Source organism: Solea solea, chromosome 12, assembly GCF_958295425.1.
Source record: "Solea solea chromosome 12, fSolSol10.1, whole genome shotgun sequence".
Lineage (NCBI taxonomy): Eukaryota > Metazoa > Chordata > Actinopteri > Pleuronectiformes > Soleidae > Solea > Solea solea.
Genome location: NC_081145.1, coordinates 5,146,585 through 5,159,950, shown reverse-complemented (window position 1 = coordinate 5,159,950; position 13,366 = coordinate 5,146,585). Strand labels below are relative to the sequence as shown.

The 13,366-nt window shown below is 41.9% G+C and overlaps 1 protein-coding gene across 7 annotated transcripts in view; it reads right to left on the bottom strand.

The window, feature by feature from the left end:
* Positions 1-13,366, bottom strand: part of frmd4a (FERM domain containing 4A) — a 134,277-nt gene that overhangs the window by 59,494 nt on the left and 61,417 nt on the right. The window contains exon 1 of one of the 7 annotated variants that reach the window (XM_058644840.1): positions 6,760-7,215. The exons of 5 other annotated variants lie outside the window; for them this stretch is intronic. In XM_058644840.1, the coding sequence (XP_058500823.1) occupies positions 6,760-6,927 (168 nt within the window). In that variant the 5' untranslated portion in view covers positions 6,928-7,215. Of the gene's footprint in view, positions 1-6,759; positions 7,216-13,366 lie in introns of those variants that run through there. One more of the 7 variants, XM_058644839.1, reaches the window with a different exon arrangement.

Sequence of the window (13,366 nt, the reverse complement as noted above, 5' to 3'; positions counted from 1 at the left end):
TATATATATATATATATATATGTATATATATATACATATATATATTATAGATTATGTATTGTTATTGAATTATTGCCCTAATGTCATGATTATTTGGACTATGTTTGCAAAAAAAATCCCATAATTCCCATTGAAAGTTTCCAGTTTTTAATATTTTGCCAAATCCTGATCAAAATAATTCACGATATTATTCCGATGGCTTATTGTGATGTTTTAATAAATGTCCTCTATTTCCGATTACAGAAATTCAGCACACTTCACGTACTGTAAGAGCTTTTTAATCACGATGAGTGATAATTTCATCCTTCACTAGTAAACTGTCAACTTGCGATTGTTTTCGTCTCGTCTCACACACTTTAAACCCCTGTAAACGTCTGTTCAGTAAACACACTGTTGAGAGGATATAATATCCACACTAACAGAGGATCTGAGCAGGATTTCCTCAGATATTCACCAGATTCTCTTCATAATCCCACTGGGATTACCATCCTATACCGAGGCCCTGTAACCTCTGAACTTAAAACTCTATAAAGCCTTATATCCCCTTCACTAATGCCACTGTTAAACTCAACAGAACCAGGACCACCTCCAAAAAAAGAAGATTTCAGCTCCACTCTGGCCACAGCCCAGACACACGTCAAGGATTTAGAGGGATACCAGCCAGATTTATCAAGTTTTAGCTGCTCAACCTTGGCCTAATTTCCCGCCTGCCAGATATCGCAACTCATGTTTTCTCATGTTTGACATCTGAATGGTCTCCAACATGGCGCCTGATATCTGGGAAAGATTTGGTGTCTGGCAATCCTTTTTGGATGAAATCAAAAACAATGTCGGGAATCATTATATTCTGGATATGAATGTGTGACTTGCAACAGCATAAAGTGAACTTTTGTAGCAGGAATGTCGCTGTGTTCTAACTATTAGTGCAATTCTATACCCGAGGTTATTCATGTGGGATGACGAGTGAGAGGAAGCGAATGTGTAATTCCTGTAATTAATCAAGTGATCCTGTCACCTCGTCGAGTGAATTCTCACATCACTGGAGAGATTTCACCGTGGCACAGCTTAGAAGCTTACGGTGCGCGGCGGCGGCTAAATGACACGTGCACATGCTTTTAAACATTTAACACGCAACGGGACCGCAAATCGCCGCTCGACTCGTCAAACGCGTTCATGTCAACAAACCATGAATGACGGGTAAAAGTTTGATCCCGTGACGAGAAAATTGTTTCCTCGTGGCTGAGCCGCTGATGAATCACGAGGAATCTTTTCAGTTCAGACGCCGACAAGCATTTCTATCGTGTTCCTCTTTTACACACACACACACACACGTTTACACTGACACGGCGTTTGATAAATCTGGGAACGGAGCAATGGAAATGTTTTCCAGACAAACTATGCAAATAATCCCCCTTTCCCCAGGGAGATACTGTAAACTGCCTCAACCACCAACTGAACCTAACGTAAGAGTGTTTGTGTGTGTGTGTGTGTGTGTGTGACTGTGCAAAGATATCAAACAAAAACACGCCTCCAGCTTGTTGCAAACAAGTTAAAAAAGATTGCAAGAAAGTAAAGAACTGGGGGGAAAAAAATGGAGAGAATGGCCTCAACCCCTCCCATCACTAAACCTCTCTCTCTCTCTCTCTCTCTGTCGTTCTGGGAAACAATTTTCTCACATACAGATCCTGACTTTGGCAATGAGAACAAAAATGGCAGCCAGACAGAGAGAGTGATCAAAATTCTTCAGTAGGAAGTCACAAGTTCAACTTCAACCTCCATAATTGCTCAGGCTGGAGGACAAATTGCCAGTTGTGGATATTTGCCGGCCCGGCCTTGAGTCTATTTACTGACATCAGTTCAGAGGAACATGAGAACAAATGGATGGTGAAGTGAACGCGAGAGTCGGAGGGACTTAAAGTGAATTAAGAACAGTCACGGCCCGATTCAGTGGAGCTGCTGCGGATCACAGCGAGATTCTTCTTCCAAGAAATCCACCAAGCTTTGACCGAACGCCCGCAGTTTATCAGACGACACACACACGCAAATGCACCAGCCCCGAGACACAGGGAGGATTGTGTATCCTGGTTATTTTAGGGTCTCGCTGCCATGTCTCTGCTTCATATCACAATGTACTGGGACTCGTCAGCGGGAAGGGAATATGATCAGGAACAGGGCTTTTCTCACAGGAAACAGAGGACCAGTGAGTTCAGTGGGAGGAACGCGGCCTAAATGGGATGCAGTGGAGCCTCAGACTACCACAGAAGCGCACAGCAATGAATATGTATGATTCTGTCGATTTAAAAACAAACGTATCCCGTGTTGCCAGGAGACGCAGCTTATTTGCCGACTCGCAAGAAACCTTCCTGTCAGCTGTTATTACCGAGCGCTGTAACGGGAAATAAAGTGGGTCTGTTTAGGATGTTTATCTTGTCATGTCTAGGATAATAATCTACAGGGATGCTGAACTTGCTGAGGAAGAGTTTGGCTGGATAACATGTCACTTTGCATTTTTCACAACCAAGAATAGGGCTCGTAAAACGCTCAAACGTGGGAGCTGCAGGACAGACGCTGCTGCTGCTGCTGCAGGTGAATGCAACATTCTAGAGGGAAGTCCTGCCACCTGTGTTTGTTATCAGCGGATCCTCAATCCTTACGCAGGATATCCTGCTTTTGCAAATGGGGGGTTTGGGGTCGGGGGGTCGGGGGGTAGTAGGGAAAGATGAGAAGCAAAACGATCCAGTGCAGCGTGGCTGAAAATCAATGCCAATGGGAGGCAACACGAGAATAAGTGACCGAGACTGGTCCAGAGACTCTGTCTAACGGCGCTCGCTCACACGGCCGTCTGTGCTGACCTCGCTTAGAGGGTCACTCCACCAGAGGAAGACGTGTGACTGGAGGCTGTTGAGTCGATATTACTCAGCCCGATGTATGAACGTGTGAACGTGCCGCCGATTTCCCTCGTGAGAGAAATGATTATTATGTTGCCGTCTGCTGGTGCCACAGCACAATCATACAGGCTGCTGCTGCTGCTGCTGCTGCACATGCGATGTTTGTGACTTCATTATACAAAGAATAGAATAGAATGCGTTTGCAAAAGATTGCAATGAAATTTGCAGCACTGCTTCTGATACAGTGAAAAACAACAGAAAGACACCATCTCTCACACAATCAGAAGAATAAAAAAAAAACAATGCAGCATTATTATCTGTTTTCTTTACAATAACTTTGAATTCCTTTCCTTTGTTCTAAAAAACTTTGTACACAGTGCACATGTCGCATCCAGTTTCTGTCTCAGTCTGTTCCCGTGTAGTTATATACGGCCAAAAACCACTTTGACCTACTTCTTTGGCCCAAATATGAAACGACGTGCTGAGAGGGCTTGCTGCATTCCAAAAAGTTGAGATATATGAATGATGGACTGATGCAGATGCAGCGAGACACTCATTATCTGACATCATCTCCACTGAAAATAATGCATTTGTGCACACAGAAGACACAGAGTGTGAACAGCCCCCACATTTTTCTTTCCTTTTGCATTTTCTCTTGTTATTGTGACTTACTGTTCTCGTTACTTGACATCTAATGGTGAGACTGCAACACATTCAGAACTCCTCCACTTTCTTTCTTTCTTTCTTTCCTAGGGAACATATGGTGATACCAGAAAGGATGTAAACACCACTCTCTCTCTCTCTCTCTCATACTTCTGCATTGGTAATAAATCACGTTTGTTTGTTCTGCTGCAGAAACATGTTGGAGCAAGATGGCGGCCTCTGTAAAGCAAATATCTTCTCTACGATTGAAAGGCTTATTGTACACACCAAAGTGATTATACACGTACACAAACATGCTTTTGAGGAGCATATTACATTTCAGCCAATAAACCATCCCAAAAATGACACACTAGACCTTTAAAAGCCTAACGAGGGCAGAGAAAAGGACTGTGAATGAGCAGTTAGACATTCTATATTAATAAAAAAGGTATATGAAAGTATATAAAAGGTATGAGGAGTTTAACGCCTATCGAGAATGCTGCATTATCCAACACCATCATCAAAGGAAGATGGGGGAAAACTGAATGGAGTTCCGGTGAATTCAGGTCACCTGACTTAATGTGTCTCAGACTCAGAGTGCAGGAATATTCCTGATCCAGTATTTAGGACTGCCTGTGATGGAAACCTTCTCTAATGAGAGTAGAGAGAGAGAGAGAGAGAGAGAGAGAGACTTAAATAAGATATGAAGAAGGAATGTACAAAAAAGAAAGAAGCAAAAACAAAAGAAGTGGAAATAGAAAGTCAAAATGGAAGAGAAGACACGGGGGAACTGGTTTAGACCAGTCATTCTGGCTCAGAATTCATAGTATCTCTGATTAATTGGTTCAAAATAATATTTTGTGATAAAGTGATAAGTGAACTGGGTCAGGATAATATGTGGTCTTTAAAAGGTTGGCTCTAATAAACTCGGGTTGAGAGCAGTGGTGTGGATGAGAAGAAGGTGGAAGATGAGAAGGATAGTAGAAAGCTTAAGATAGCACAGTTAAGACTCTCTGTCAGAGTGAGTCTGGGTATCTCATTAACAGTAATAAAGGAAGTCAGGCAGCAGAGCGGTGCAGTGAGACAGGGAGACCCCCGTCCTGCAGACTGACACACTGACTCCTCCTTCTCTTTTCCTTTGCAACTCCCTCCATTCTAAACGGCTCTAATTTGGACTGTAGCACTTCTCAAAGCCAGGGGGAGATGTTGTATAAAACTCAGCAGCAGTTCTCCAGAGGATGTTTGCAAAAGTGTTTAAAAGGCCTTTGTTTTGATAAGTGCTTTAGTACAGGCTGCTTCAGACTCTGCATGTCTCTAAACCGGAGGGGGGTGGGCGGTGTGTGTGTGTGTGTGTGTGTGTGTTGAGGACGGTTTTTGTCTTCGGGAGGTCTGGTGTATTATTTCAGTTTCCTCTGATTGTGTTACCTTCCCTCAGGATGCTTGCTTAGGAGCCGAATAAAAACACATGTGAGGACAAAAGTTAGAATAACAACTATTCTTATTCTCCTCGTGAGAGAAGAAAGGGAATTTGAGCAAAAAAGAGGCAGGAAGTACATATACAATATGTTTATATTGATGTTGATGTATACACATACACACACACACGTATGCATGCACGAAACTGGACTTTTTGCCGTTATATTGGGAGTGCTTGGGTTGATACCGATACTGATATAGATCCAATTTTTCCATCCGCCCAATATTGTTTTTCATCTTCTGTGTGAACTAAACATACTTTTTTGCATTGTCATGTTGCAGCAGATGTTAATATACATCTTCATTGTGCAGAACAATAATAATAATAAGTATCATCTCAGTATCATTATCAGTATCAGTCTCTCTGTGTAACACACTGTTGGGATTGTGCTGCTGCTGCCAGCTGCACACAGGGCAGGTGACATGTGTGAGGAATACTAATGGCTGCATGAAAGACCAAAGTACTGATCCAGACATGGTGAAGTGAATACTGAGTGAGCGGTTTTTGCTGAATCACAGTGAGAGAAGCACAAGGTAAAAAAATAAAAAAAAGAAAGACGAAAGAAAGAAGCTGCAGTTGGTTTCAATGAATGAATAAAATCATTCAAACTGTGAAACTGTTTAGGATGCAACGGACATCCGATAAAAACACGTTTCTTTTCACATTTTCACACAACATCAGATCCTTAAAGGTGCAGTTTGTCACATTTGGGAGGCTTTATTAGCAGAAATGAGCCATAAATATGTTTGTATAACTGTAGAGTCATTGCACCCATTCACACACTTTCATACAGCGTGTTTTGTCCAAGCGCAGTCAGGAATCTAACTCACAACCTTCCAGTTGAAAGACGACTCGTTCTACCACTGAGCTACCATTGCCTCCATCAGTGAAGATGAAGAATTGCTTACTATCTTACATGATTATGACCTAAAAACATCCTTTCTGGTATGCGAGGGCCACCGTGGTACCCTGACGCACTGGGGAAAGGGAGGGATGAGCAGAAGAAGTCTCTGTTTGTTGCAGTCTGCACTCTCACCATTAGATGCCACTGAGTCTTATACACTGGTCCGAGCAACACGACGCTTGAACACAACAGTATTGTTAAGAGACAACAACAAAGCAGCGTTTTAAACGCAGTAGATAACCTTGATTGTACAAAACTCTACACAAAACATTTGTGACGTGTTATACGTCTCATTTCTACAGCGTTACCGATTTGTCACAACATCTAACCCAGTTCTGTTTCCTCTGGTTAATGAAAATAATCAGTCATCTTTAACCTTTTCTCAGTTTCTGGCCATGTTCTCCTGCCTGAAGGACGTAACCTGGCCTGCAGCACTTCAGCTGTTCACTACACGTCTCTCTCTGTCCACAGTGTAGAATCGCTTCTTTAAAATGGTTTACTGCACTGGAAATACGTCCCCAGACAGATGCATGTTAGGGAGCGCAAACCTCTGCCCAAGGCCACTCAGTTTTCCACAGTATCAGTTTACTCCCCCTTTCTCGCAAGGTTAACTTCTTCTACTTCTCCATTCGGCTTCTCCCTTTAGGGGTTGCCACAGCGGATCAACTAACTCCTCATTAACAACATCCATTAACCTTCTCTGTGGTCCTCCTCCTCCTAAGAATGGCCCATATTAGCCTCACATCCAACTTAATAAGTTATTCTTCTCACAAACAGACCGAATGTCTGGAAGAGTTGCCCATAGGCAAATCAAGCCTTTTGTTTTGCATATCTGAGTTTCAGCCTACCTGGTAGAGTGGCCTTGAAGCACACCTGTGAGCGTGTAACAGGTGCAGGGGTCCAGGAAGGTGTCTGGCATGCACACAGAGGCGTCTGAGGGCCGTGGACGTGAGGGTCCACAGCAGACCCTGCCGGGTACATACCGCCTCGTCCAGACACAACAAGACGGCCTCCATGCCTGCAAAGTTCTCTGTGATAACAGAGGTCCAGTATGTGCAGCAGCCCCTGGTGATATCACTGGGATATCCACAAGGTGATATTAGCAAGTCTTTATTCGCACAGGTGAGGCATGATGGGTAAAATCCACACACAGACCCAGCAGGGAATAAGTAGATATGATTAGCCTTTAAGTTCCTCTTGATACCACTTAGCGCTGATGGATAATAATTGGGTCATCTCCAGAAGTAAACCACAGGGAGACCTGTGGCTTGCTCCTCTCCCGCCTCTGTCCTCTGTTTCTCAGGGACTCAGCAGTCGGGTTTCTCCTCAAGGTCAAACTCTGCTGGTCCTCCTTCCCCAGTCCCACACAGCTGTGTGACTCTTTACCCTCCTCTTCCTTCTCCCTCCGTCCTTCTCACTGATGCATATGCACTCTCTGTTCAGTGTGTTCCAGCGCCACAAACACAAACATTCCCACTAAGGAAATGCTGCCGCTCTATTAGTCTCCCTGGTTGTTTTTAAAGAGGTATGCACTCTAATACTGCAGCACACACTCTGGGCCAGTTTGTTTACAGTATGTTAGAAAAAAAAAATCAAATGATTGTGTTTCCTCTGACTTAAAGCAACACAATGTAGGAGTTCAATCTTCAAATAATGTCTCCTAGATGATTTGGATGGTACATCAACCTACAACAGGGTGAATGGCACTGGTACCATGGAACTGGTCCACAAAACCGGTGGACCAAAACAGCTACACTTTTTTGAAATACTTGAAAATCTTGAAAAAGTAAACAATATAATCATATTTGTAGAAAAACGCTATAACAGTCTACTCACAAACAAATATTACAGAAGGGCTATTTATGGTCAAATTTGCCAACAGCCATCGTGGAAACTCATTAACTTCCATCTCTCTGGACCTGTGTCATTGTTGTTGTTGTTATTTGAGTCACTTTGACACTTTGAAATCCTATTTGAGTGGCTGAGACGTTCAGATTGAAACAGGTCTGTAAAAATCCAGTCAGAATCGCATTGGAAACCAACTCCATATCTGGTTTGAATCAGCTTCGGACAAAAACAAATGTGTTTTTTGAGCCGTCCAGACTGCCAAAAAAATCAAGCTACATACAATCTGCATATGCTTCAAAATCAGTCTAAACAAGGCCTGAGTGTAGCGGAGTCAATCCGTGTCCTTGCTCGTTCTCTTATCGCAGCATAGTTGAGCTACATCTCAACTTTAAGGTGCATGGAAATGTACGGAGTGACTGTTGTCTCACACACATTGTTACACTGGACACTGTACATGTGTTTGTCATTGTAAACGAGGAACCACATGTGTGCAGTGTGTGCATTCATGCGTTGCATACACAGACCAAAATAGTCACTCAAGTGAAAAATGCTGACATTTGGTCCGTAACAGTTCTGGGATTTTAGCCAGAATGTTTTCAAAGAGGAAAGGAAACATTTCTTTTTTCTTTTTTTTTTTCCCTCCGAGCCACTTTTCCCAGGCAGGAGTATCCTGACCTGACCTACAGTATCACATTCTTCCAAAAAATGAAAGAAATTCAATGTGTCTGCTGCTCCAACCAACATGAGATTCACGTCCTCCTGAAAGAATGTGAACACAAACAATGACATCAAACTCAATTCCTTTCACTGAGACCAAAGACATCCACCATCAGCCTTATTTTACATGTCATTGCACACACACATTTGCATCCATGGCCACATGGAGGCAATGCAAGCTGTGCCAAGCCATGTCTGCTGCTGCTGCTGCTGCTGAAACAATAGTGTTCACATTGTTGTGTGTGTGTTACTAAATGATAAATAAATCAAATACCGGCACATACTTTTTCTGCCTTTGACAGACTGACCAACATAGGTAGTATTTCTGTGACTGTGGAAAAGGAAAAAAAACAACCCCCATAAATACTCATGTTTTATTTGGAGCTGAGCTGATTCATTTTTCCAATTTCCTTCCATTTTCCTCAGAAAGTGTTTGATCAATACAGAGAATGCAGTATCTCTGATACTGTGCAGTCACTTTCTGACTTCCAGCCAAGCCCGACTCCACTGTGGCTGGATTAAATAGTCCACTCTGATTCATTGAGGGGGGGTTTATCGACACAACCAGTCAATGCTGTACCGCTGAGTTGGTGTGTATGAGTGATCGGACATGAATACTAATTGTTGCATGATGCTCGTAAAAAGGGACGGGACAAAAACTGGGCTTTCACACACATCAATCCATGCTCGTGATTTTAAGAGACAAATCTCTATCAGATGTGCATTTTTCCTCTTTTAAAATAAGACTGATGTTAGCTTGTTACGAAAGTCAGCCATTATACATCTTATTGAGACAGAAATTGGATAATTTTTCTAACTTTCTTTTTGCCTAAAAAGAAAAATAAGCCACACATTTAAAAACTTGAAAATCAGTGTTGTGATTCATTTTGGTCGGCATCTTTCCAGTCGTTTCTAATGATCATGTTTAAAATATGTGTTTTTCACTTTGTGACAGGTTCATTTTTAACATGGCATCTTTTTTTGTGCAACAAAAGTAATGATTATTGTTGGGGAATCATTAGTAAATGAAGTTAATATTTTTCCTTTGTATCTAAACTTACTTGTATTTGTGAACATTGTCTAACAGTGTTAAAAGAAAACAAATTGAGTAGAGCAAGGACAGAGGGCTCTGTCCGTTTCTTTGTTTTTGCAATAATATTGTGAATGAATTTAATTGGTCAGGAGAATCATGATACAACATTCATATTGCCTTCTTATGACATACAACAATTGTATTATTTTTAGAATGTTACAACAGGGAAGAATCCAAATATAATGACGAAAAAGAAAACAAGCTTAAAGCACTGGGCTGAAGAGTTAAACTTGCAACAAAGGTCCAACTAAAAAGGAAAAACACGAGGAAGGAACAAAGACAATTTGGCAGGGAGTGAGAGGAGAGAGCAGAATACAGAGTGGAACTCAGAAAACCAGAAACAGGTGCAACTAATACAACACAGGTGAAGGTAATCAACAAACCAGGAGGAAGTAAGACAAACGGAAACGCCACACGAGCACAGATACAAAGGCTGCAGTCGGAAAGTCTGTCCTCTCATCTGTTCCTTGACCTTGTTCGAAAACGTCACAAGGTCAAGGAAAAAGTTGCACAGACGGCTAATTAAAAGAAGACTCGAGCATGCATCACTGCACAAACACACAATATTTTTTTATTAGTGTTTATTTTACTGAGCACATGCCTTAAGAAGAGTTTCCCAGCCTCTTCCTCGGGGCCTGGTGTCGCCCTCTCATTCTCGTCTTGAGAAACCCATGAGGAATGTGTGCTATCCCGATGGTGTGAATTTTCCAAAAATGAATCAGAGTTTGGCTGAAGGTGGAGACGTTCACCTCTCACCCGCTGTAATTTACGAGGCCTGCAAATATTTGTCGTGCTGGGGAGGGAGGCGGGCGCTTCGCTGTGACCGCGCACTGTTCCCATGATTGTGTGTGTGTGAAATGTCCTGCTGAATCCTGGGAAAAGGTTGTGCAAACCCAGTGATGTAAACACACGTCGTCAGAGTCATCAGCTGTTACCACAGTTAGTTAGAAGAGGAGGAGGAGGAGGAGGAGGAGGAGGAAGAAGAGAAAGAGGAAGAGGAGGAGGAGGAGGAGGAGGAGGAGACCCCGGCTGGGATTTTACAATCATCTTTGTAAAGGACAGATGGGCTCGTCCGCTTTTCCCAAAAACCGAGTTTGAACAAATATTACGTGACACGCTATTTCTAGATATTTGGATTTATATGCACTTGCAAATAAATGTGACAACATTATTTATCATTACTCTTAGTGTTAGTCGCATGAGGTTGATAATGAATCAGGAAATTAGTGAAACACAGCCAGACTCTTATTTTGAAATGGACAAGAAATGTACTTGTTAGGTTTGGCCATTTCATTTTGTATTTTTACAGCTTTTTCTTTTTCAAAATACCTTTTGCATGTTGCATATAAAGACATGTTTAATGATTATTGAAGAAAACCTTTTATTTGTGGCCCTTCGCTTGCTTCACTTATGTAAGTTTGCCATTTTTACAAATAAAAAAGAAAATTAATAATTCTGTATTTAAATTATTTGTATCATATATTAGTATTTATACAAACATATATATATATTTTTGTACTTCTACTTTTAAAATGCTTTGTTCATTAAATGTGCATGCATATCCATGCGTGTTAAATGATTATTTCTTTAAAACCGTTTATTTGTTATATTTATTCAATTCAAGATGGATCTAAGGCCAAGCTGCACTCAGATCGCCCTCTGTTGGACAATGTTGTGATTACTTCAAACACTGCACTTCTAGGCTGTATAGTTTGAATACAGTTTTAGTTTTTTTAGGTTTCATATTTGAACTCTCCACTCCAAAATCAAACTCCCATTTTGGATAAAAGCTTAAAACCCTCGTTGACACAGGTGGGAGTTGGGAAAATCATCGGTAAACACTTATCTCTACTCCATCTACTCGTCTCTTAAGTTCACTCCTCTCAGTACTCGTGTGCTCTCTGATCTTCACTCAGGCGTGTTATACCGGAGAGCACGCAGTGTCAGTGCGAGAGAGAGAGGGAGAGAGAGAGAGAGAGAGAGGGAGAGAGAGAGAGAGAGAGGGGGAGAGCAGTGGAGGGAAATGGGTCACAGACACTGTTAATTCACAAGAACATTCACAAATGCAGCAATAAGACACACAAAAACTGCAAAACTGATGTGAGGACAAGACAGTAGAGAGAGCAGTGAACACACACACACACACACACACACATACAGATGATTCTCAATCTTCTCGGTTTTTTACCCCCGAGCTGTAGTCACCGATGTTCTTCTAAACTGTCACTGAGTCTCGCTCTGACAGAGATTGTTAGTGACACACACACACGTGTGCAATCCGATTCTGATCACTTTAGTTTAATGTGATCGTATTAGAGGAGCGAGCGGCACAATCGATAACAAAGTAATGAGGCCCGAGAGACGGATGAAAGCGGGCAGCTTCTGCACGTATGTGTCTCATGAGTGCACGCGTTTTCCCCATTCATGTGTGTGTGTGTTATAATTAAGATGAAAATCCAGTTCACTGTGTGGAACCTCATGACGGCACAGAACCTTTGAAGTATCAAGACTTTTTAGTCTCTTAGGTATAAAAGTTGACCTAGTTTATGCGTTATATGTTGTAATATACACATGTGCACACACACACACACACACACACACACACACACACTCTCAAGCTAATCATTCTCTCCACTTTGCCTGGCAGATAAATATTAATGAGGATTACTGTGTTAGTGTAGCACACCCACAGGAAAATAAGAGACTGTGTCGAGCTCTCCATCTTTCTAACCCTTTCCCGCTCTGTCTCTCTCTCTCTTTGTCACTCATGTGCACCCACACACATGCCCACACACACACACACACACACACATAGTGCGGCTGTGTCTTAAAGATGAGGAAAAAGACTCTTTAACACACCATCCTTTCTTTTTCTGTCCAAATTCCTCGTTATTCCGATACTTTTGTCAAAGCACGGTTCACACACAACCCATACACCCCCCCTCCACACCCACACACACACACACAGAAAACTATGAATAAAGCCCTTCATATGAGTGAGTCACAGACAGTGCCTCGGTTCTCACAGAGTTATGTTATCTATAACAAAAGGCACAGATTGTAATGGGATATTTCGGGAACATTATTGGGGTCTTCACATCCTGTTTTGGGGCAGATGGAATTTAAGGCTCCAGTGTGTAGCCTTTTGGCAGACATTAAAAACACAGAAGTGTGTTTTATGGATGAGCCTGGAACCCTAAATATGGTGTCAATGCAGCCACTCAAACTCAAATGACCTGAGGGTCACTGAGTGTCTGGTCTGGTCAGTGGGAGGGTCAAGTGAGATTCTATCCCTTTATGTTGCAATAATGATATTTTGAGCTTTAAATAAAGATGTCCACCATCACCATCAGCTGTGTGTTGTAAATGGCTAGTTATATCATCAGCACCAAAAAGACTTAAAAGACAATCAGACATGTATCAATATTGGCAGAAAGTCAAGGTTTTGATATCAAGATGGTATCAGAAACAAAGAAGTGGTGTCAAGCCACCTTTGGTAAGTGTGTAATCACTTAAAAATAAAACAAAATTGTCTAGTTTGTGTCACCTCTCAACGAAGTTCTCTGTTTGTCTCATCATTAGATGTCACTAATTCTACCACACTGGACATATAAATCCTCTCCCCACACAATTTTTTTTAATCACTGATGAGAATGTGAATAATTTAGAGGTTGACGCCCATTCCTATGGACAGCCTTATCCCCCAACCTCAACCATAACCTAACCACAAGTCAACCACATAGCCCTAAACTCAACCAGTTCCTCAGAAATGAGGTTCTGCCTCATTAGGACCAGGT